Source organism: Pogona vitticeps, chromosome 2, assembly GCF_051106095.1.
Source record: "Pogona vitticeps strain Pit_001003342236 chromosome 2, PviZW2.1, whole genome shotgun sequence".
NCBI lineage: Eukaryota > Metazoa > Chordata > Lepidosauria > Squamata > Agamidae > Pogona > Pogona vitticeps.
The window spans coordinates 301154112-301179219 of record NC_135784.1 but is presented as its reverse complement, the minus strand read 5'-3'; the positions used below and the strand labels follow the sequence as shown (position 1 = coordinate 301179219).

At 40.0% G+C, this 25108-nt stretch overlaps 1 protein-coding gene across 3 annotated transcripts in view; it reads left to right on the top strand.

Annotated features, from left to right (window-relative positions):
• Window positions 1-25108, top strand: part of SMAD4 (SMAD family member 4) — a 37895-nt gene that overhangs the window by 809 nt on the left and 11978 nt on the right. For 2 of the 3 annotated variants that reach the window (XM_020811046.3, XM_072992929.2), the window contains exons 2-5: window positions 18313-18632; window positions 19091-19265; window positions 23399-23428; window positions 23868-24083. In XM_020811046.3, coding sequence (XP_020666705.1) covers window positions 18384-18632; window positions 19091-19265; window positions 23399-23428; window positions 23868-24083 — 670 coding nt within the window. In that variant the 5' untranslated portion in view covers window positions 18313-18383. Of the gene's footprint in view, window positions 1-12273; window positions 12372-18312; window positions 18633-19090; window positions 19266-23398; window positions 23429-23867; window positions 24084-25108 lie in introns of all 3 variants that reach the window. The other variant, XM_020811047.3, reaches the window with a different exon arrangement.

The window sequence follows — 25108 nt, the reverse complement described above, 5'->3', positions numbered from 1 at the left end:
GGGGTCATTTGCTGGGCTACTGACCATTTAATGAGGTCTCAAAAACGAAGGGGTATTACTGCTTTTGAAGCTCAGGCGACAATAAATCACTTAACCTGTACAGTGCTGCACAAGACACGTCCTTCCTGAGACATAAAGGGAATGTGTTATATTATAATGTGCTTGAATGGCTGTATTAGTCTTAGGTTATGGTATTTAAGGAATGGATTCACAGAACTTATGTTCATAACCAAGAGTGGTGGCATTTTAAAGATGTGACAACTTTCATGGCCTGTAGCCCACTTTGTGAGACACTGGTAGTGTCCATTTAAGCTTATGTCAAATAAAAATTGCTCGCTATAACACACTTCTGTTTCTGCTGCTACAGACTGACACAGCTATCCCATTTGTAGTCTTGCTATCTTTTAATAAAGCATATGTTAGTCAAGTCAATTTTGACTTAGAGAGATCCTTATCAGAGTTTTCCAGGTAAAGAATACTTAGAAGTTGTTTACTCCTTCTGGGGGCGCCCTAGGACTGTGCAGCTTGCCCAAGGCCACATGGACTGCATTTGTTTGTGAGAAGCATCTAAGGGAATTGAACTCCCACTCTATGGCCCCACAGCTGTATACCTAAACCACTGAGCTACCTAACCAGCAATTTTAATAAAGCATGGGCTTTATTAGAACTTTATGTATAAAATAGTTTTATGAGTGGTAGCCGTGTTAGTCTGTTTCAGCAAAGACACACACAAAACAAGAAAAATTGTGATATATTCAAAACTTTAGTATTAATGGTGCCACAATACTTTTGTTTTAGTTTTTGTATTTGCTTTTTTAAAGGAAGTAGAAATACTTTTATTTCTTCAAAGACACACTGTATGAAAACAGTTAAGAAGATGGTAGTGTCTTATGAAAGCTTATACTGTACTGAATTAATACTTATTTTGAAAAGTTGCTCCTGAATGCATACTCTTAAACAGCTTGAGCCTTACATTAAATAACCTGTTCAGACTTTAAATTGTAGAAACTAGTTAAGCATCCACAAAAGAGGCATGAGTGGGAAAGAAAGGGAAGCTTACAGAGTATTCTGTGTTGTTCTTTACATGGAAAAAACAGCTCCGGATGTGTTGTCTGAATCAATAGGAATAAGTGGGAAGTACTGTAGTTGGTAAAATCAATATTAAAGTTTGTTTTTGAAACAGAAGAATAGTGAAAAGCATGATTTTAGAAGTTATTAACCTCTAGAAAAGCATGATTTTAGAAGTTATTAACCTCTAGTTCATGTTAGTGTGCACAGTTCCTTAATGGTCCTTCATATTATTATTGAAACACAAAGCCTGCAGCACTTAAAATTCAGGAAAAAAGCTGTAGACTTGAATGTTATGCTTGAATCTGGGTTGCAAATCCAGATTTAACCTTGAGGTATTGTTAGCGATTACTTTTCAGCCTTAATTTGTGAGGTAGAATAGTGCAGCTGCAAGTACATGCTCAAATACCTCAGGATTTGCTCTGTTTATAAAATGGGTGAATTTGAACTATTTTTTACTGACCACATGATGCAAAGGCTGATTTTGCATCAGTCTAGTGCAGCTTTTATCTCTGCTGTGGTGGTCTACTTCTTCAAGCTGGTATGATCTGAATGGGCTCTTCTCCATGCAGTTAGTTGTGGTACGCTCTTGTAAAGATGGGTGGCATGTCTGTAGGTGGTATTTTGGTGATGTAGGCAGTTGTACTGGGGGAACACATCCCTGCAGTGTACCCTCTGTCAGCCTTGCTGGTTGGGACTCTGCCTCTCTCTCTCATGTCTCCACCCATGCGTGCACGTGTGAGCGACTCCCCCCTGCATTGGGTTCCGTCGCAACTGGAGCCTAACACAGTCACTGCATAGAGGAGGAAGCCAGTTGCATGGAAGGAAGCGGAGTTGTCTACACGTGCATGCACTCGCAGCTTAGTGGAACCTTGCATCCCTGCATTCTTTCCTTTCCCTTGTTTGCCCTCCAAACTTCTAATAATTTTTTTAAAGTTCATTTATTTTATTTATTTATTAGATTTTTATCCTGCCCATTTAGACAATGTCTGCTCTGGGCGGCTTACAGCAAAATATCATAAAAACAATTAAAACAACAATTTAAATCAGTAATATTAGTATTACTCAAGATGGAAAAGTATAAACAGAAAATCAAAATAAAAAGTAAAATCAAGTATTGACAGGAGGGAAGGCCTGCCTAAAGAGCCAAGTTTTAAAATGGCTCTTAAAAACACCCAGCAAGGGAGTCAGGCAGATCTCTGATGGAAGGCTGTTCCGGAGTCGAGGGGCCACTGCCAAGAAGGCCCGGTTTCTTGTTCGTTCTTTCCTGGCCTCCCTTGGGATTAGGCCCCTCAGCCATCTTTCCAGGCTATAGCGAGTGATTTGATTAGATCTAGGTGGGAGAAGGCGTTCTGCTAGGTATTGAGGTCCTAAACCGTTTAGGGCTTTATATGTCATCATTAACACTTTGAAATAATTGCGGAAATGAATGGGCAGCAAATGCAAGGCAGCCAGAGTGGAAGAGATGTGCTGATGTTTTCTTGTCCCGCTAAGGAGTCTGGCTGCTGCCTTCTGCACCATTTGAAGTTTCCACATCAATCTCAAAGGTAGCCCCAAGTAGAGCGTATTACAGTGGTCTAATCTTGAGATTACAAGCACATGGACCAGAGTGGTGAGGGCCCCGCCATCAAGATAGGGACGCAGCTGGGCAATCCACCGCAGATGAAAATAGTTCTTACATTTATGAGGTTATCACCTGTCACCTCATTCGTGGTGTGTCATTATTAGATGACTTATGCCTGATAAAATGATTGGGAGGTCCAGAGAAGAAAGAAAGGATTGGCAGAGGCAGGATCAGAGGAAGGAAGAAAAGAAGGGGGGCTGTGAGCTGGAATGTGAATCATATCTCATCCAGTATGAATAGTTAACTCCTCAGTGAACCTGTATGATGACTGAATGAGGTTTCAAATGTAATACAGGCTACAAATCAAATCTCTTTCCAGTGTAACCGCACCCTGAGTTATCTGATTTTCAGAGTTTTAATAGTTTCATTCTCTGTCATGCAACCCCCCCCTAAAAATTCACCTCAGTGCTACGCTAACAAATGACTTGCTTTATTGGCGTTGCTTAAATGTGCATAAAAGTATCTTAGTACTTTGTATTTTAAAGTGCTACCTTTAGAAATGGCCCTAACTGATAAGTATACAAGGAATATTTCCTCATGTATCATGAGGAAAATATTAGTATTATTTTCCCTGTTCTCCTGGGATTTTTTTTTTGTAGAGTATGACTGTCTCCTTCCATGTAAACACACTTACTGTGGTGTGTGTTCAGAGTCACTAATATGGGTTAATGTCCTTATGCCGTTTTTGTGAGTGTGTATTGATGAATTAGAAAAGTGCACATGTGAGAAGAAAAGTGTGAAGGACACTTTACACACACAAAAAGTGTTACAGAAATGGAAAGTGACATCTAGAGAATCTGCTGTGACTTAAATAGTATGTAGCCTTTGATTATGAGAATTCTGTTGGAGTTTTCTTAAGCATTATTTCATGTTGGAGAACAAAGGCTGAAATCTTGTATTCTTACACTAAATGTAACTTTTAGATGTGAATTGCCATAAGTTAAGAAATCTCTATTGCACACCAGGTTATGCTATTCAGTATGCAAGAGATAATGTCTATGGAGGTGTTTTAACTTCTGTTGATTCCAAAAGTTGCACTGTTTGTGTAAACTGCACAATACCTGCCTGTAGGCATCCTTCAGTCTTGAGAGATGATGGTAACGTGATCTGAATAGAGGTCATGGAACAGTGTCTAGTGTGGCTGAGAAGGCCAATTTGAGAGTGACAATCCCTTCCACACTGAAGACAAATACAATCTGTCCCCTATCCAACTCCCTGGTTTTGCTGGTTTCGGGACTGCCTCTTTGCATCGGCCTGCTGGACAAAGGTCTCTTCAAATAGGGAGAGACCATGCTGCACTGCCTGTCTCCAGGCTGAGTGCTCAATGTCAGAGTTTCTCATCTGTTGAGGTCTATTCCTAAGGCCTTCAGATCTCACTTGCATATATCCTTGTGTCACAGCTGTGGTCTCCCTGTACTAATTCTCCATACAGGAGATCTTTTGGATTCCGACCATCAGCCATTCTCACGACATGCCCAAGCCAATGTTTCAGTAATGTATACATGCTAACAATTCCAGATCATTCTAGGACTACTCTATTTAAAACTTTGTCCTGCCAGGTGATACCTAAAATGCGTCAGAGAACGCATATGAAAGGTGTTCAGCTTCCTCTTCTGCTGTGCACAAAGGGTCCAGGACTCACTGCAGTAGAGGAGTGTACTCAGGACACAGGCTCTATAGACCTGGATCTTGGTATATGCCATCAGCTTCTTGTTAAGACATACTCTTGGTTGTTGTGGGTTTTTCGGGCTCTTTGGCCGTGTTCTGAAGGTTGTTCTTCCTGAGGTTTCGCCAGTCTCTGTGGCCTGCATCTTCAGAGGACTGGAGTAGGAACTCTGTCCATGGTCTGTTGGTGTTTGTTGGATACTACTATCCAACATTACTTTATATTCCCCTTCCACAAATGTACTTTTAAAAATTATCTCAAGAGACATTTGAATTAATCCCATGAAGTTTTGGAAGCTGCATGGCAAACTTGTTTTCTTCTCTATGATAAAATAAACTTTCTATTCCAGTTATAGAAATATTTCCTTCCTACCTGTTTATTGTGACCCCCAAATTTGAAAGTATTTCTAATAAACTACAACAAATCTGTCCTGATAAAATCTTATCATTTTAGTAATAGCAGTAATAACAGACTCTAATGTTTGATAATAGCAGAGTACTTAATGCCTTTTCATGGGCTGCAGACTGTTTCTTTATATTAATTAGTCTCTTAGATGTTTTGATGTGGCTTGTTTAACACTGTATCACATTTTCAGTTTTGAGAATACATTCTAGATTACCATATCAATTCCTTGTTGTTTCTAAACAGTAATACATTATACTGTACTGTACATATTTCCATGGTTCTCCAATGTAGCCATTCCACTCCCTTATTACATTGTATTTTCCCATTTTTAAAGAAAACGGTTCTACAGTGCTCACTTTCTGATTCCAGTTATAAAGGTTTCCTATATTTGTTGTTACTTTATGTGCTGTTCCACATCTGACAGAAATCAGTATGTTGTAGTCTTTGCTCTTTCATATAGATTCTTGTCTAGAAGGGTGGGATAAAAATCCAATAATAAATAAATAAATAAATATAGAACACTGCTTACACTGCTGTGTTGAAATCTTCCTTACGTTTACTTATCATGTTCCTTTGGTTTTGTGTTAATCTATACTTTCTCTCAGCGTAAAATAAGGATTAAAAAAAAGTAAAGGATACCCCTTGGTACTTTGGAGCAAGGTTGATCATAAATTACTCGGTCTGAAACTCAACATCAAAAAAACCTAAGATCATGGCCACTGGTCCCATCACCTCCTGGGAAATAGAAGGGGAAGACATGGAGAAAGTGACAGATTTTATTTTCCTGGGCTCCATGATCACTGCAGATGGAGACAGCAGCCACGAAATTAAAAGACGCCTGCTTCTTGGGAGGAAAGCGATGACAAATCTTGACAGCATCTTAAAAAGCAGAGACATCACCTTGCCAACAAAAGTCCGAATAGTCAAAGCTATTGTTTTTCCTGTAGTGATGTATGGAAGTGAGAGCTGGACCATAAAGAAAGCAGACCGCCGAAGAATTGATGCCTTTGAATTGTGGTGCTGGAGGAGGCTCTTGAGAATCCCCTGGACTGCAAGGAGAACAAACCTATCAGTTCTAAAGGAAATCAACCCTGAGTGCTCACTGGAAGGACAGATCCTGAAGCTGAGGCTCCAGTACTTTGGCCATCTCATGAGAAGAAAAGACTCCTTGGAAAAAACCTTGATGTTAGGAAAGTGTGATGGCAAGAGGAGAAGGGGACGACCAAGGATGAGATGGCTGGACAGTGTCTGCGAAGTAACCAACATGAATTTGACCCAACTCCGGGAGGCAGTGGAAGATAGGAGGTCCTGGCGTGCTCTGGTCCATGGGGTCACGAAGAGTCGGACACGACTAAACGACTAGACGACAACAACATCATAATACAAACAGAACAGTGTTCCTGTTTTCCATTTTAATTAGTAGGCGTTTTTATATTCCGTGAAATGTGACTTTTAGTATTAGATCTAAAATGTTTTGTCTGTGTATACATTTTCTTCTTGCAGCCCTCATGTTTTCAAATATTATGGTTTATGTCTTAATAGGGATTCTTGATTCTGGAATGCGTGGATTCTGAGTTCACCTTAACATCACATGTTGCTTAGCATAGTAAGTCACATTAGAAATGGCCCACTGAATTTTGTGAGTCAACTTATCTGTAAGTTCATTGATTCAGATGTGCCTATTCTAATTGCAACTTATGTGCTAAGTAACAGGATTTCAGCCAGTACATTTTAAATTCTGGGACTCTTTAAGATAAAAATGGAGAATCGGTGACCCTGCAAATGTTGTTGGGCTCTAACCCCCATTGGCCCCAGCCAGTATGGATGTGTGATAGGAATTATAGCTCAGCTATTCCTGGAGGGCCCCAGGTCTAAAATCCTTGCTTGAAGTTCTCCCAAGTAGGCCCTGGTTGTCTTCTTGCTTGAGGTGAAGCATCAAGGCACAGAACTTTTTCACTAGTTTGGCAGGGTGTTTTGTTTTGTTTTGTTTTTTTAACAGAACATGTTTTCCAGGTCTCTTCGTTATTGGAACTAAGCTTCATAAAATGGTAAGGTAAAGGTAAAGGTTCCCTTTAACAATTTTTTTGTCCAGTCGTGTTCGACTCTAGGGAGCAGTGCTCATCCCCGTTTCCAAGCCATAGAGCCAGCGTTTGTCCGAAGACAATCTTCCATGGTCACATGGCCAGTGCGACTTAGACACGGAACGCTGTTACCTTCCCACCGAGGTGGTCCCTATTGATCTACTTGCATTTGCATGCTTTCGAACCGCTAGGTTGGCAGGAGCTGGGACAAGCGACGGGTGCTCACTCCGTCACGTGGATTCGATCTTACGACTGCTTGGTCTTCTGACCCTGCAGCACAGGCTTCTGCGGTTTAGCCCACAGCGCCACCCCGTCCTTTTCATAAAATGAACTGTGACCTATTTATAAGTTTTTCCAGAACTATATGTTGCTTTTAGATAATTATGATGAAGTTCTCATTGTGATTATTTCTTTTAAACTGTTTTGAGAGCATCGTGAAGGCTGTAGACCAGGATATCATTGTTCATGCTTTAATACTGAACAAAGGTCTTAAAGAAAACTAAAACACAATGCTTGTCAGGGGAAAAGATAGAAGTGTGTGCAAAGGTAAACAGGATCAGGGTACTCATTTAATAGGCATGTTGTTCACTTTCAGGATTCATTTTCTGCAGTCACCTGAAAGATCAAAAAAGGTCCCTCTTTGTAGTATTTAAAAGTATAGCTTTAAGAGGTATACCTGAGTCTGCTTGCTTTATAATGATTTATCTGAAGTGGATTTTAAACAGTAAGTGCATAGACCTTTTACTTCTATATTTTATCAAAATCCAATCCTTAAAATACTGTTTATAATAGGACATTTGAAGTCTTCAGATTAGAGATGTAATCTGTATATATTTTTTAGCCAGCTATGTTAGAATTTCTCTTTTCAGGATAAATCAGCCTTTGCAATTAAATCTGCAGAACATGGTTTGCGAACCAGCAGGCTGCATACTGGATGCAGCGCTTAAAACCTCCCAATGCAGGTTGTCTGGTTCCCCCTCTCAACAGAGCAGGTTTAAAAACAAAACTGCTGATGCCAGTTAAAACTTTTAATTCCTAAAAGAACTAAGACACATCTGGAGAGAGGCGTGGTAGACTTCCCCATGTGCTGTGTTTCCTCAGTCATCTCCTTTGCATAACAGTACCAGTATAAACTCTTCATAAGCAAAATTAAGTTTGTGCTTTTGTGTATTAAAGATGTGCTAAAAAGGAGAGAGAAAAGGGAATACTGTAGAGGAAAGAAGGAGGAATGAGAGTGGAAGAAAGAAGGTTTCTAAATGAGCGGGGGTGGGAGGAATGCCCTGCGGAACAGCTGCTAGCATGTGGCCTCTTAAAATCTTTCACCAGAGGGGATGCAGATGGTTTACCACCATTGTCACGGAGATTGCTTGTCCCCAGAGGTTTTTCTGGTCTGCCTGCCCTTTCAAGTACAGTCTTACCATGCTCTGTTGAACTTGGTAAAGCATAGTTCTGAGGAAGCATTTTTCAATTATATTGCTAGTGCGGGTGTTAAGAACCAGAAAGAAAAGAATCACTAGTGTTTCTGGTTAGCATAGGCCTCTGTATGGGCTGGTTTAGGGCACTTGTTACCTCAGGCATCTTGATTAAGGTGACTGTTTACAAGGATATATCTATTTGATTTGCTTCTTTAATTGTTTCTGTCTCCTTTTTGTGTGTCTCCTTATGGCTTCTAAATTTTCTGTGCTCCCTGCTGTCTTTTGTACTGTGTCGTTTTCATCATGTGTTGTTTTTCTTTACCTGTATTCTTCCTTGTTTTACAGTTTTTCTTCAGGTTTACTTCAATTTTCTATATTAGTGCTTCATGGTTTGTATCAGAGATCCCCAACCGACGGTCTGTGGCCCGGTGCCAGTCTGTGGCCTGAGCCGGACCGGGCCACGGAGACAGACCAGCTGCCCCACCCCCCGCATGCACTCACTCCCGCACAGCTGATTTGTGCATGTGCGCGCATGCCCCACTGCGCCTGTGCGAGCACCATGCTGCGGTTTGCGAATGCGGACCTACAAGCACCGCACCATCATTTGCGCATGCGCACAAGTACCCCCGTGCCCGCACAAGCATAGCACGTCATTTGCACATGTGCACGAGTGAGTGCGCACCCACACCAGCACTGCCTCGCTGTTTGCACATGTGCGCACACATGCTCGTTTGTGCATGCACATGAGCGCAGGGGGTGTCCCGCCTTCCCCAGCCGGTCCGTGGGGTGAAAAAGGATGGGGACCCCTGGTTTACATTACATTCAGGTCCTGGTTTTGTTATTGCAGGAAGAGTAGACCTTCTCCATTTTTTACTTCCAGTTATATAGTCTGTTTTCTGGATTAGCCATCTGGCTTTCCATGTGTGCTGTCATCTGTTCAGTTGCTTGAAAAATGTATTTCTAATAAATTGTTGTCTTCACAGAATTCTGTGAGTCACTGATTCATTTCTGATTCCTGAGGCCAAATTCTCTAATAATATTGACTGTGCTTTCTTTCTTTTATATGACTTTGCTTTCTTTCCTACTTTTATATTCCAACCACCGCTCAGAATGTCCTGTTTTGGTATATAATCAGTGATCTCTTAGATACTTGCATAAAAGCTTTCAAAGCTTGATTCTTTTTCAGCATCTGTAGGTGGAGCATAGACTTGAATGATTGTATTGCTAATAGATGGTCCATAAAGAGTGATTGATATTAATTGATAAGATTTTGCATCATGGTTCTTAAATGTTTGAGATGTGTCATGGCTGACTATTAAAGCTACTCCATTTCTTCTGAGTGGATCATTTCCAGAGTAAAATAGTTTATAATTATTTGATTGTAGTTAACATAGTTAAATCCACCTTAGTGGGCTGACACCAAGTTCTGTGACCTTCCATTTCTTGTTTTGCAATTTCAACTTTGCCTTGATTCCTTATTCTAGCATTCCAGGTTCAGATATATATTGTGCAGGTCTGGACTTTCCTTTTACTTCTGTGATCATCAGCAATTCTTGGCCTCGGCCCAGTTAGTTCCTGAAGAACAGCCTTTTGGCTGTAGTCCAGTTGCTTCATTAAGAATAGCACTACTCATACTTACCCCTAGTAGCTGATTGCCAGCCTTCTGTAGTGGGATTTTGGTCTTGTTTTGTATTGTCTTCATGGTAGGGTTTTTAAGGTATAAAGAATTCGGAGGCAGTTTGCCTCCTTCTTCACCATACTAACAAGAGTAGTATGCTGGCCGGACCAGCATTCCTGCCTTCGGGGGAGTCTCCATCATCTGCCATCCCTCAGGCACTGAGTGAGAGACAGTGTGGCTGTGCTGCCGCCAGTTGCCAGCCTTCCTGGGGGAGTTTGGTCTGGACTCCCTCGGCCTTGCAGGACTGTGCCCTTGCTGCCTCTGGCTGCCCTGCCTTAGTATACTTCGGGACTGCGGGCGATGAAGTGAGAGGGGAGACAGCTGGAGCGCAGGTGTATGAAATCCCGCTGGGAGTCTGATTGAACACGACTTTGAGCCCATTATCGGGCCTATTTCATGACAATATGGCTGGCGAAATGGCAGTATTTCTCCAGCCGTATTGCTTCCTCAGAATGTTGTCCAGCAGAGCCGTTTCGGGTGGTCTGGGATCTTCAACCGGGAAATCCAGTGGAGGTTCTGGACTGCTCAGCAGCTGGCTGTGATGAGTTTGCCATTCATTTTGAGGGGAAAATCGCTCAGATTTGCAGTGGGTTGGACACCACCGTTACTGCAGAATCAGAGGATGTGTCCAGTGTGCTGTGCTTAGGTCAAGTATTAATGGATGAGTTTCAATTGTTGAGACCTGAGGATGTGGACAGGGTGCTTGGATCTGTCCATTCTACCACCACTCCGCTCAACCCTTGCCCATCTTGGCTAATTGGAAGATCTGCCAGGGGGGGTTGCACCTGGGTCTAGGAGGCCGTATAATGCCTCTTTGAGAGAGGGAGTGGTCCCTACCACCTTGAAAGAGGTGGTAATTCGGCCACTCCTTAAAAAAAGCCTAATCTGGACCCAAAGCTGGTGGCTGTCAAACCTACAGTTCAATGCATTCCAATGGGGGGGGGGAAATTCACCAAAAATTAACAAAGACTCAGAACAAATCCAAATTAAGTTTGCAAAGGTTTTACAGGGTGCACTAATGCTTCCAAGCATTTTAAACAGTTTTTGAACATTTTAAGACACACTTAAAATAGCAAAAACAGACATCACTAAGGGGACCTAAACTGTCATCGCTAAGCGAAGCAAGGTCCTGAAAATCGCTATGTGAAATTTCCCCATTGGAAACATTGCTAAACGGAGCGCAAGATCACTCCAAAAACTTCATTGCTAAGCGAATACATTGTTAAACGAGGCAATCGCTAAGCGAGGCACCACTGTACCTCCTTTTTGGCTGTACGGGGGAGGGACGGCTCTCCAGTGAGAGGGATACTACTCTCGCCCCGTCTCACATCTGCAACAACACCATTCCATTTGTATGCCATATTATTAGGGTAACATTTGAGAATTAACCATGATTATCCATGTGTGTGCACACATGCACACTTATTGATGTATGGAAACTGGTAGATATTTAAAGTACGCAACCTTTAATACTTGATGCTCTTCAGTTTCTCTCTTCAAAACAAATTATTTGCTACTGGGGAGGCACTGCACCTTTGGGGTTGCAGTATTCCCATACTTTTCTTGTGGTCTCCCATCCCCATCAAAGTTTCCTTCTGAAAAATCACTTTCCTGCAAAAAAAAAAAAAAAAGGTGAACTGCTTCTGGAAGCCTCCAGGAGCAGTGATTTCTCTTTTATACGTATAGTGTATCTTCTAGCTTAGTATCTGGAAACATGCAAACATCCAAAAGTGGTAAGGGCTGTGTACCACAGATTTAAAATAGAATTTTGCTCCATGGCTTTTCTTTGTACAGTGGAATGGGTGTTTTGTGCTTCTACAAGTTAATTGTCTCCTTAAGCACTTTTAAATGAATTAAGCCAAATGGAAAACCTATTCCTCCTGTTAAAAAGCTAGATTGTCCTTCAGTAACCTCTAGTTAATTGAAGTGCTTGAATGGCTCCCATTAGTTCCATGGAGTACTTTTTTTAAACATATTGTCATCATGTATGCTTCCAGAATGATTCATTCTAGTCCTGAAATCTATCATAAATTATGTGAGTAATGATGATTATTGAATTCATGTGCCTTATTTCCACAGTTAAATATATTGTGTGATACTAAACTATTGACAAGGAAATTAATTGAGTCAGAGTTTTTGTCTGTTAGATGATTTAATGTAGCCTTCATTTTGTCGCTGGGTATATGGTGTTCTGTCTGATATTTCATCTGCAGCATATTTTAATACTTTGGGGATAGTGCTGAAAATTTGGATTTAATAAAAATTGAAATAAATGTAATTTTATTTGTGAGGAAATCTATTTACTTTTACTTACCATTATTTGTTACATATTTCAGGATATGAATCCTTTCAAAACAAGCTTTAAAAGTGTACACAAAGATGAATTAGTGGTACCATTGGCAGAGAGGAAAATTAAGCTGGAGCAAGCTCAGAGGTAGTCTGCTTCTTTCTCTTTTGCACCTGCAATCTTTCCTACATCATTATTAGTGGTAGATGGCACTGTGGAGGAAGGATGTGTGTTTTTAGGCTATTACAGTGCATCAGTTATTATATTGCTTAAAACTGTTGTATTTCAACATCCATAAAGCCATCTCCATATAATATCTATTGTAGTCCTCTCACATGCAGGTTTCCAGAACACAAATAGCTGTCGTCTTTCCATACAGTGGGGTCTTGACTTGAGAACTTAATCCGTATTGGAAGGCAGTTCTCAAGTCAAAAAGGTCTCAGGTCAAATCTGCATTTCCCATAGGAATGCATTGAAAACCATTTGATCTGTATCTGCCCTTTTCCATCCATAGAAACTAATGGGAAGCTGCTATTCCGCCTTCAACCACTTTTTTTTCTTAGGTCAAGAAAGGTTCAGGGAAGGCAGGGAAAATACAGTCCAGGCAGTACAGTGGACCCTTGACTTACAGAATTAATCCGTATTGGAACGGTGGCTGCAGGTCAAAAAGTCTGTAGGTCAAGTCTCCATTGAGCTACAGTGCATTAAAAACCGATTAATCCCGTAACAGGCCATTTTTGTTCCATTTTGGTTTTTTTCTGGTCTGTAAGTCAAATCTCAGTCTGCAAGTCAAATCTAAATTTTGCGGCCAGAGAAGTCTGTAACTCAAAAAGTCTGTAAGTCAAGCCGTCTGTAAGTCAAGGGTCCACTGTATTTGTATCCAGAAGAGGTCAAAATATGTACCAGCCTCATTGGTGTTCTGTGCCATTCTTGCAACCTAGATGTCAACTGATAACCACTAGCCAGGGTGGATGAGGTTTAGAGCAAAATGATTTAAAACATGATTTAAATACAAAATTGGATTTTTTACAGTTTGAATTAAAAGATCTATTTTAATTTAAATTGCAATTTAATTTGTTATTTAAATCAGTTTGATTTTTTAAAAAATCATGGATTTTTATCCACCTTGCCTCTGCTGAATCTGAACATTTCTGGATTACGAATGTATTCCTTTCTGGAATTTTAATTCTATTTAGTAGAAACACCTCCTCTTGGGACAGATGAACAACCCACTGCCGGTACATCTGTCCTGTTTCAATTCAGCTTCAGTTTTTTAGTCCTCTTTCTGTTACTTCACCATATGGTTACTGTTTTAACACTTAAACCATCTCACTATATTAAATGTAGAAGAGAGGATTGAATATCACCTGCATGCAATAGGGAGAACAGTGATCAAAGAAAGGAGATTGGCAAAGCATGTGATCCTAGGCCAGGCTTTGTACCTAGGAAGGCAGGAACATGCAGAGGGAAAAGGATCTCTGGAGGATACCTGAATCATGGGAAAATAAATCTGTTCATTGGAGAAGGCTATTGAAGGGAAAAATACATATAAGACAAGGAACTTATCAACAGGAAAGCAAGTGTCAGCCTGCATTGTCTCCTCCTCCTATCTCCAGAGCTAGATATAGCTCGTAAGTGGATCAATTTCTTCATTGGTAGGGAATTACCATGGAATGGGATCCAAGATTCATGGAGCAATGTCACAACGGTCAAAATTGTTTGTTGAATGGCCATATTATGAAAAGTAACCTTTAAATACTTCTCTTCTGTTTATTGCTAGTTAACACATTATCTATGAACTAACATCTCCCTCAGAAAACATACGGTGGTGATGGTGAGAAGTTTGAGGTGATGCTATAAAATTGGTGGTGAATATATTGCATATGCTTGCTGAATATTGCTGGGAGGCCAAAATGATTCTTCCTAGTTGCTTTCCTGCAACTATACATTAAGCTTTCCTGCTGAGCTTGAAAAGGAGAATTTGTATTTGCTTATGCATATTCTCTAGGCCCAAATCACTACAGTATATGGTGGAGGTCCTACATTTCAAAATAGTGATGGTGTGTTGAGGACATGTCTCTCCAGATCTGTTACAGATTATATATGCACTTTGTGCCTCTCCTAGATGAGGCATCCTGGAAATGCTTCTTGAGTGAAACGACAGAGATGTAAAATAGTAAAGAGCGGGTTGGCCGTGTGGATGTCTGTCCTCTGATCCTTGTGTCCCTCTAACCCAGTAGCGATTCTGGCAGTGAATTAGGTCTCCTGTTGAGGACTAGAAAGGTGTGAAGGGAAGGGAAATTTTGGGAGAAGTATATTCATATGAATATGGCAGTTTTCAACTTTTAATTGAGACACTAACAATCAGTGTGAATTTTGTTGTAGTTACATGTTGTCAAATCACCTCTGACTTTACGGCAGTCCTATGAATGAGTGATCTCCAAAATATCCTATTTGCAACAGCTCTGCTCATCTCTTGTAAATTCAAGATTGTGACTTCCTTTATGGAATCAATCCATCTCACATTTGGTCTTCCTAATTTCCTGCTGCCTTCAACTTTTCTCAGCATGTCTTTTCCAGAGAATCCTGCCTTCTTACTATGTGCCCAAAGTATGACAATGTCAATTTTGTCATTTTTCTTCCAGAGAAAATTCAGGCTTGATTTGCTCTAGAAGACACCTGTGCATCTTTCTGGCAGTCCAGAGTTATCTGCAAAGCTTTCCTCCAGCACTATTTCAAATGCATATTTTCCCCTGTCAGCTTTCTCCATTGTTCTGCTTTCACATCAATACCTAATGATTGGGAATACTAGAATGTGGGTGATTTTAGCCTTGGTCTCCAGTGACACATCCTTACACTTGATCTTCTTTAATTCCTTAATTGCTGCCCTTCCAAGTCTCTGTCTTCTTCTGATTTCTTGGCTGCAGTCTCCCTTTGGATTGATAATTGATTCAAGGTGTAAAGATCTTTAACAATTTTAATTTTGTGATTGTTAGCATTAAAGTTGTGTAATTCTTCTGTTGTCACGATTTCGATCTTCATGCAGCCCTGCTTTGGCATTTCTTCTTTCACTTTCACCAAAATTCATTGCTGCTTTCTTCCAGTAAGATGGTGTCATCTGCATTTCTTAAATTATTAATGTTTTTTCCACCAGTTTTCGCTCTTCCATCCTCTGAATCTAATCCAGCTTTTTGAATGATAGATTCTGTGTACGGATTGAATAGATGAGATAAAATGGAATGTATAGTGAATGCTTAAAGTCTGTGGGCCTTTGTTTTATTTCTATATTTGTTATCATATTCTTGTTAGGATTTTGACAAATTCAGTCTCTGTGGCTTGAAATAGTACAGTACTATCACTATCCCTCACTTTTTAAAATTACTGATTCATCATAGGATTCCTCTTCACAGGAATCTGTCATCCTTTTATATAGACCTAAATAGGAGTAAGTAAAATGGATACTAATGCAAACTATACAAAGACTGTTATAAATTTAAAATACGCATGCCATAATCTTTGTAAAGCCTGCTCCCAGATGCTTGCTTTAATTGTTCAAATACCCCATTGAGACAGAAATATCCTGAGGACTGAAAAAAGGCAGCCAGTTGAATCAGTATGTTTATCAGAGGAGTAGCCATCTGTTTTGAATTCCATTGCTTATAATCCCATTGGTCAGCTCACATTGGCATTTTGTGAGTTTTAAGCTACATATGTAGAAAGTATTCTGATGATGGCTTTGTGATTCATCAGGACGCTCAGTTTTGTTAATTCTTTCTTGGAACTTATTTTGTAACTTCCTAACTGTTAAAAGTCAGTGGTATATTAGGGCTTAACTGGAAGGAGGTACAGAGTACAGTAATCAACCCATATCATCATTATACAGAGTACAAAGGCAAAGGTAGATGATGCCTCTATTAGGCCACCAAAAAATCACAAACATATGCTAACTGTTGGCCTGTACAGTGGTGCCTCGCATAGCGAGGTTAATCCGTTCCAGATTAACCTTCGCTATGCTGAAGCATCGCTGAACGGGGCAGGGATTTCCATTGGAACGCATTAAACATCGTTTAATGCGTTCCAAATGGGCCAAATACTCACCGTTCAGCGATGCTTCAGGATGGCCAGCAGCCATTTTCGCGCCCTCGCCTCGCTTAACGAGGGCGCGAAAACGCTGCGTGCGGCCATTTTGGGCCATTTCCAGGCTTCCGGCGGCCATTTTGGCCGCCGAACAGCTGATCGTCGGGGTTCGTTTTGCGAAGATCGGTAAGTGAAACGCTTACCGGTCTTTGCAAAGCGAATTTTGCCCCATTAAAAAAACGTTGAGCGATCGCATTAGCGATCCGAAAAAACGGATCGCTATGCGATTTCATCGTTATACGGTGTGCTCGTTAAGCGAGGCACCACTGTATAGACATTCATTAGGCTGGGTACCATTTATATGTGGACAGAACAGAAAAAATACAAAGAGTTCAAAAAAACCATGGCTAGATGTGTGTGCCAAGGCTCTTTGTAAAAAGTTTGTTTCAAAATGAGAACCAGGCCAGGAATGTTGTTTTTAAATTCTGCCTCTGGCAATGTTGATTGAATTGTTCCAAAATTGCCAGACAGAAGGCTGCCAGCCACACAGCATTCATACCCCTTACCCCTTTCCTTATATTGAAACAAAAGGTGTGTGTATTTATTTGGTTGGGTGTTGGTTGACACAGAGATACAACAAACCTCTTATCAGAGACGTTGGGATGAAATTTAGGTTACCTACTTGTTGAGCTAGTTATTAAATTAATAGTATTACCTAGTGGCTGCAGAAAGATGTTATTCTCAGTTCGCAATCCTGCTTGGCAGATGTTTATTGTCCATGCTTGCAGGGTGGATAAAAATCAAATTCTGTTGAAAAAAAAAAGATTTTAAAAATTGTGATTTAAATTAAATCCAGCATGCATGCTTGGTCACAGATGCTTGTAACTAAGTAAATCATTGTATTTGTCAGGATTCGAGAATGGGTTTCCCTGGGGAAGAAAATTACAGACTTTTAATTGCCGAACAGAAAAGACAGATTAAATATAAATTGTTGTTTTGTGCAAAAAAGATGGATTAGATTCAGAGGAGTGAAAATTAGTGGAAGAAATAGTAGTTAAAGATACAGTATGCTGATGATAACACTATGTTACTGATAGAAGGCAACAGTAACTTCAAATGAATATTGAGACAAGATTGCAGTTGAACCTTAAAAAGACAAAAATAATGTTTACAAAAGAATTGTATAACTTTAATCTGGTTGTGGTAAGAATAAGACATTGTTGTCTTCATACAAATTATTTTTATGAACCTCCCCCCCAATTTTGACCTCTCTGATATTGTTCTCTTGCCTTATCTTCAAGGCTAAAGGATCTAATGTGATTGCAAATATAATAGGAGGGAGCCTTCTCTAAGCAAATCTCATGCCTGTCATATTTTGTAAGGCAGAAATATGTATAGTAAATACAGAAGAAAACATCTGCTACAAATAACTGCGCTCACAACCAGACATTCCTTTCTCAGGGATATATTTTGAGGCCCTGTGCCATAATGTCAAAGATAGTTGTGAGATGTATGTCTGTGTTAACAAGTAACAGTTTTAAGTAACCACTTGTCACAGGTTTTATCCCTTATGTCACTCATAACCTTGAGATGAATTCATATCTGTGATTGTCTTGTTAAATCAGTGGAATCTATCATATTAAATACAGTGATTTTCTTGTTCAGAGTATGAGGGTCAGAAGATAAAGTCAGAGAAATCTGCTTTCATAGGATTTACTGGATATCTAGGATAGAATCCCACCTATCTGAGCAGTTTTGAGGAAGAGGAGACAAATTTGACAAATAAAAGTGACTATTTGTGGGAAGGCTCATATATAGCTGCAGGAGAATAGGGGTCTGTCTAGCACTTGTCTGATAATTTGCTAAGAGAGTAATGTAAATGTACTGGAAAACTGGGAATGGAAAAATAGAGAATTCAGTTATGTTGATCCTCGCTGCTACTGCTTTGTGGTGATCTCCATTATAATAGATGTTATGTTCCGTCTTACCATGGTTTTCTTCTTTCTTCTAGGTGTAATCTGGATACAGTCGTCTGGCCTACAGTCTAGTAGGCACCTGGTCTGAAAGTGTAAATTCTACCAAATGGACAATATGTCTATTACTAACACACCAACAAGTAATGATGCTTGTCTGAGCATTGTTCACAGTTTGATGTGCCATCGACAAGGAGGAGAGAGTGAAACATTTGCAAAACGAGCAATTGAAAGTTTAGTAAAAAAACTAAAGGAGAAAAAGGATGAATTGGATTCTTTGATTACAGCTATAACTACAAATGGAGCTCATCCTAGTAAATGTGTAACAATTCAAAGAACGTTGGATGGAAGGCTTCAGGTTAGTACAGACACACCTCCTACCTTAATACTGTTTTGGCTGTGTGAAAGAGAATAGGAAGAAGGTTCCCTCTAAGGTGTGTGGCTATGTGAGTATGTGTGACTCTGACCCCACTCCGCATACCCACAGCCATAGTTTCCAGCCCCTTTGGTTCTGGTTGTGATGGAATCCCATAAGGGGGTGGAGTCCTACCCTTGGGGACAGAGTGGAGTTGAAAAGTAGAGGGGACTTTGGGCAGGAATATGCTAAAGGAAGGATAATGACAATATACTTCCCCTGTGAATCAGGAGAAATTAATGTAGAGATTTGTGAATGACATTGTGCTCTTGTGGTGTCATCTCATAAGACATAAAAGTGTAGTGGCCTTTTGTTCAGTTTATCAGTTTTTGATAATTTTATAGATGGTGCGCCCTCTGTTTCCTTCATATTTGAACGTTTCATGATTTTGAATCTTTCAGGTGGCTGGCCGCAAGGGTTTTCCTCATGTTATTTACGCAAGGCTATGGAGGTGGCCTGATCTCCACAAAAATGAACTGAAACATGTCAAATACTGCCAGTATGCTTTTGACTTGAAATGTGACAGTGTGTGCGTAAATCCATATCATTATGAGCGTGTTGTGTCACCTGGCATCGGTAAGTATATTTTTGATACTGTATAGATAGTGGTGTTAGGGATGAAACATTAAATTAAGTTTAATAAAAGGTTCTTCATTTTCCTCACTCACCAGAATGCTCTTCTGTGGTTTGTAGTTTCCTTACATGGCCAGTGGAATAGTTCTGCGTCGCAACTTTGAGGCTAGGCAAGAAACCGTTGCTCCAGAATTCAGTTGCATTTATTTTGGGAAATTAGCTTGCAAATGGATTTCACCTTCAGCAGCTGCTGTTTGCTCCTTTTCTGCTCTTACTTTGTTCCTTTTCTTTGCACAAATAAGCTTCTCCTTGCTGGGAGAGCTGCAGTTAAGAGAATAGCCTTCTCTGACATTTGAGGAACACCAGTTACTACCTCCTGATATGAAGGGGATGCAAGCCAGATTTTCTATATTATTTCCTTGAAACTAATATTCTGTCCTTAAAGGTTTTGTGGAGCAGGAGGGAGGAAGGAAGAGGTACAGAAGAGACATTTGAGTGTAAGAATAACATGAGCACAAGGTTTCTCTTCCTTTTTTTGAACAGAGCTGTTTGAAAGAACCTAGTACTTGGGGAGTTCCTTATTGGCCTCAGTTGCCATTGCATTTGTGCATTCTTTGTCTAGCTGTGTCTTTGCTGTGAAAGGATTGCTTCATCAAGGTTATCTGTTCAATTGTGCTTCTTGACCTGTTGAGGTTTAAGGTTCATCCTGTTGCTGAACCTGGCTATGTCTTCCAGAGGATAGGCTGACTCTTAGCAGCCACACAGGCTGTTAATGTAGACTCTGTCAACACACTGTACAGTGCATTCTGAGAAACCTTTGGAAACTCTTTGGTCTCATGGGCCAACTCTCATTTTGAAATATCTTTAAAAATCTTTTAGGATGGAAGGAAAGTTTGAAGGTGAGCCCCAAATTCTTACCTAAGAAAGACCCTGTTCTCCAGCCTTGGAGAGCTTTAATGAAAAAAGATTGCTGGCTGAACAAGAAAGTTATTTGTCATGACCTGGTGCCCTGTTAATGTACAGAGCCTCTTAGGGACCTTGTGGCACAGAGAGTAGAATTCCTGAGTAGAAACCCCTTTTTTACAATCACATCTCATGCTCAGTAGGCTTTCTGACTGCACTCTCCTCACTGTCTTTCATCTTCTGTACAAGCAGCTGCATTTGGAATATCCCTTTGCAGGCTGTTCGTTACCAGAGTGCTCATCATTAATTTTGTTTATTCCTTGCTTATTCTCTTTTTGTTAGATTTTTGCATATTCATTTGACAGAGCTGTTGAGGCCCAAGATAAAAGATGTGCCTCCTTTGGGGGAAGATGATGCCTCTTAATGGGCATTCAGAATGCTTGCTTTGCCTTGTGAAATAGCATCTTTAGGACTTCCACTCATTTTGCTAAATTTCACTAGGCAGGTTCTCCAGTATTCTTACTCTTGGAGATACTGCAGGTAATCATGGAGCGCCATTCCTCTAATGATGTTCTCCATGAAGGAGAATCCTCAGAAAGAGAAACTCTGGTGAAGTTATCTCTACCGATAACTAGACTGACATCTCTGATCATCATCTCTCCCCCCTCTTTCCTGTTTTCCTCAGTGCCACTCCTCTACGCAGAGAAATTACTCATACCATTCTGTTTGTTCTGAAGATTCCAGGAACTTGTCGTGGGAACTGCTTGGAAGCAATTATATTGACAGTCCTGCATTGAGAATCTCAGAGAACACTGTTTTAGGTTACCTTCATCTTACTGTTGAGACTTTAGATCGCCTCCTCAGAGAAAGGACTGTCAGCCTAACCAGTAGGCGAAAGACCATCTGACACCACAACTGCTTTCTTCCTCCTTAGATTTTTAGATTAGGCATCCTTCAGTCTAGAGAGATTATGGTAACATGCTCTGTATGAAGGACTTGGAACAGCGTCTAGTGTGGCTGAGAAGGCCAATTCGAGAGTGACAAACCCATCCACACTGAAGACAAATACAATCTGTCCCCTGTCCAGCTCCCTGTTTTTTGTGGGTTCAGGACTGCCTCTTTGCCTCAGCCTGCTGGACAAGTGCTTCCTCCTATTCCCTTGCTTACTTATCCAAAACTCACTGTTTCTATGAAACAATTCTAGGTTTCAGCCAGCTTGTACTCTTTTATGACCTTTCTCTTCTGAACCAATTTATGGCATTTTAGGACACTCACCACTGACATCAACATGAGTTACATTCTCAGTATGGCTCTTTCAGTAATTCTGGTAACCATGTTATTACCACTGTAACCTCATCAGTGGTTCTAGTCATTGCGCAAAGGGTTCTACAATTCACATTTGCTCCAGTATCCTCAGTTCTGTTGATCTCAGAAATGACACAGTTAAGCTGCTTGATCCTAACAATGATATTAATCCTTCTGATATGTGTTCTACATGTGATATGTGTCAGTCTTTTGTTACTGACACTATAATGAGTTCCTACAGCTGGCACATAGCAGTTCACCAATTAAATTATCAGTGTTGCCATTCTTGTCATCTCATACTGCCTCCATCATTTCATATGCAGTGAGAACTACAGAATAGGAATGCTTACCATCTTCTGATACAGAATAAGATTATGAATTGGGTTCATCATCAACTTCATAACTCATAGCACCATCTGACCCTCTTGTTGGCAATCAAACACCATGGACTCCTATCAGCAACATTTATCCCATATTAATAAAATACCTTTGATTATATGGCAGCGTCCCTCAGTTTATAAGTTAAAACACTTCCAGCTTCCTGTAACCAACTCTTTCCTGATACATTCTGTCTCAGCTGAAGAAACTGGTCACAGTTCTGTACTGGATCAGACAGTCATGGGAGAAACTCTTTTATGCCTTCCACTTTGAGAAATCTTGAGAATTCGCACAGAACCATGAAGAGGATGCAGAGTTACTATTTTGTCATCCAGAAAAGGAATTGTAGTTGAAGGTTGGAAAAAGCCTCATTTTACCCTAGTTGGTTTTGAATGCAGAAAATTAGGTGGAATTGGACATTTTATTTTGTGGCTACACTTTCCCTTTGCAGTTTCTTGTTACCAGACTGACATGGCAGTCTACCAGCAATATCTGTGGAGAAAGAGTGAATCTTTTTAAATTTAGAAGATTCCAGATCATTCATATTGCCCTCATTTTTCAAGTGGAGATCTACCATTTAGGTGACTAACAAATTAATATCTCATGACTGTTTGCAGTTTCAGTCTAATGCTGGTACAGGGCTTTGCTTGGCATTGCTCAGTGTCCACAACTCAAAGTGTTGAGTGTGTTTCTTTCAATGAGAAAGTCTTTCACCACCAAGACTGATGATGTTATGGATCACCTGCAGAATGGATCACAGCATGCAAAATGGGTGTGGGTGATCAAATTCAGGCATGTTGTCCACAGTAACAACATGTTTATTTTGATTTATATTCCCTTTTTCTTCAGAATTGGGACTTAAGGCAGCAATCTTGGTTGCAGTATTCAACAAGTCTTTGATGTCTACAGCATGTTCTTTTGTCTGGTTTCACAGTCTTGGGAACAGCAGAAACTTTCCTTTAAACAATCTGAGCAGAGTTTTGGTCCTTATAGAAAAAGAGGCACTTGCTTCTCATCTGCACAAGGCCACTACTTGCTCCCAGTCAACTATAGTTTGTCTATTGTTCGGCTTAGTTGAGGTTGAAGGTTCTTTCTTTAGTATTCGTTTTACATCATTCTTTGACAAGGTAGCTCTCTAATCTTTCATCTGTGTGAGTCACAGGCACTATAAGAAAAACAGTCTGTTACCTGCAGGTGTAGTTCTTGGAATGGTCACCTGTAAATTCACACATCCCTCCTCTTTCCCTCTCAGATGTCTTACTCTTTGGAGGTAGACTTGGCACTGAAGAGAATGCAGTGAAGTGCATTATTAAGCATATGTACTGAAGGTGTGGTCTAGAGGGGCGGGGTAAAAATCAAATAAATAAATAAATAAATAAAATTCCTACCACAGTACTGAGCTCCAGAAACATCTGAGTGCGGCTGTACACAGATGCAAGACCCATCTGTGCAAGTTTACAAATAACTGCAGAACTATAGTTATAGATATACATCCGCTTGCTGTTATTTGAAGCTAACTAATAACTTGCCTTTTCCCTTTCTCTTTAAAGATCTTTCAGGATTGACACTGCAGAGTTCTGGTAAGCTTTGCTTGAATTTTCTGTGGAATATAAACACATAGTTTTCTTTGAAAAAAATATATACCAATTTAATTTTAAGGATATAGAAAATGCAGCTAAGAAAATTACATTTTTGCTTATAGCAGGGAAAATAATCCCAGTCTGTGCATGGTCCACAAGTAACTGTGGTCTTCCTTACATCTCTCTTTGAATGAAAAAGACATGAAGATAGAAAGGAAAAGGGGATATTTTGGTACTGTTTTTAATCTGTGTTACAGAAATAAAGATAAAATAGGCATAAAACACAGATTACTGTTGTCAGTTGTCTATGCATTTTACATCACTGAGTCTGGTAGCACTAGGTTATATTGGCTGATAAAAAGCCCCCTTTAAAACATTAATAATGAAAAGTTACTTTAGCATTCTGAACATGTTCTTAACACATTTTATTTTATCATAGCTCCCTCAGGCATGTTGGTGAAAGATGAATATGTTCATGAATTTGAGGGACAGCCATCGCTCTCAGCTGCTGAAGGCCATTCGGTTCAGACTATCCAACATCCACCAAGTAACAGGGCATCTACTGAAACCTACAGTACTCCAGCCATGTTAGCTCCTTCTGAATCTAGTACTACCAGCACCACCAACTTTCCCAACATTCCTGTTGCTTCCACAAGTAAGATAAATATGCCCATCTGAAATATTTCAACAGTCCTTGCAGCTTCTTAGGCACTCAAACATTAAAGGATGTTATTTATTTTCAGTTTTTTTATACCATTCCTCACTTGAAAAAGGCTCTTTGAAGCATATATAAAGATAGGCCCTCAACATGGTGTGATCTAAAAGGCACAACATGCAAATAAATTGTTTAGGAAAGATGAAAAGAAGAAGAATCTGAGGCACTTGATGTTAGTCACAGAGTTCTTGTAGATGTACAGTCTGGCATAGAAAGGAGGTTGGTTGGTTGGTTGTTAAATAATTCTTAAGCTGAATAGTAATTCAGATGATGTGTAAATATTGCTGGTGTTTCCCAAATTTTTCAGTGTTGTGTCAGCTTTTGTTTACCATTTCTCAGTGTTATTTGTTTGATTTATTTTTTAGTATTTATATATAATGGTGCCTCGACTTACGAACTTAATCCGTTCCAGAAGTTGGTCGTAAGTTGAAGCACCATTTCCCATAGGTATGCATTGAAACTCAATTAATCCGTTCCGACCGTTTTTGGTCGTTTCTCAAGGCTCCGGTTGCAAGTCAAAGCATTCGTTCCCATAGGAACAAATGGAAACATGGTTAACCCATCCACTACCATGAGGGGAGACTTTTTTAAACCTAAGATGACTTAGGTTAAAAAAGGGGGCAGGAAAGGAGGGAGGGAACAATGGGGGAAAGAGGAAAGAAAGAAGGTCATCACTGGGGCACACAGAACCGTCAGACAAAGGTTTGTGCTTTTTAAGCACAAAAAGAGAGAGGATAGAGAGAGAGGACAGTGGAGAGACTTTGGAGTCTAAAACACATTTTAAACCCACATATTTTACACCAACACCTTTTAAACCAACACCTACTGTGACCTCTCTTTTGTTTTAAAAGATGTTTGGTTTAAAACATGTTGCTACATTTTGTATGATAACTTAAATGTCTGTTCTTAAATTGTAGCAATTTTCTTTCAAAATTATATGCTTTTCTTCCCCTCAAGCATCAGAT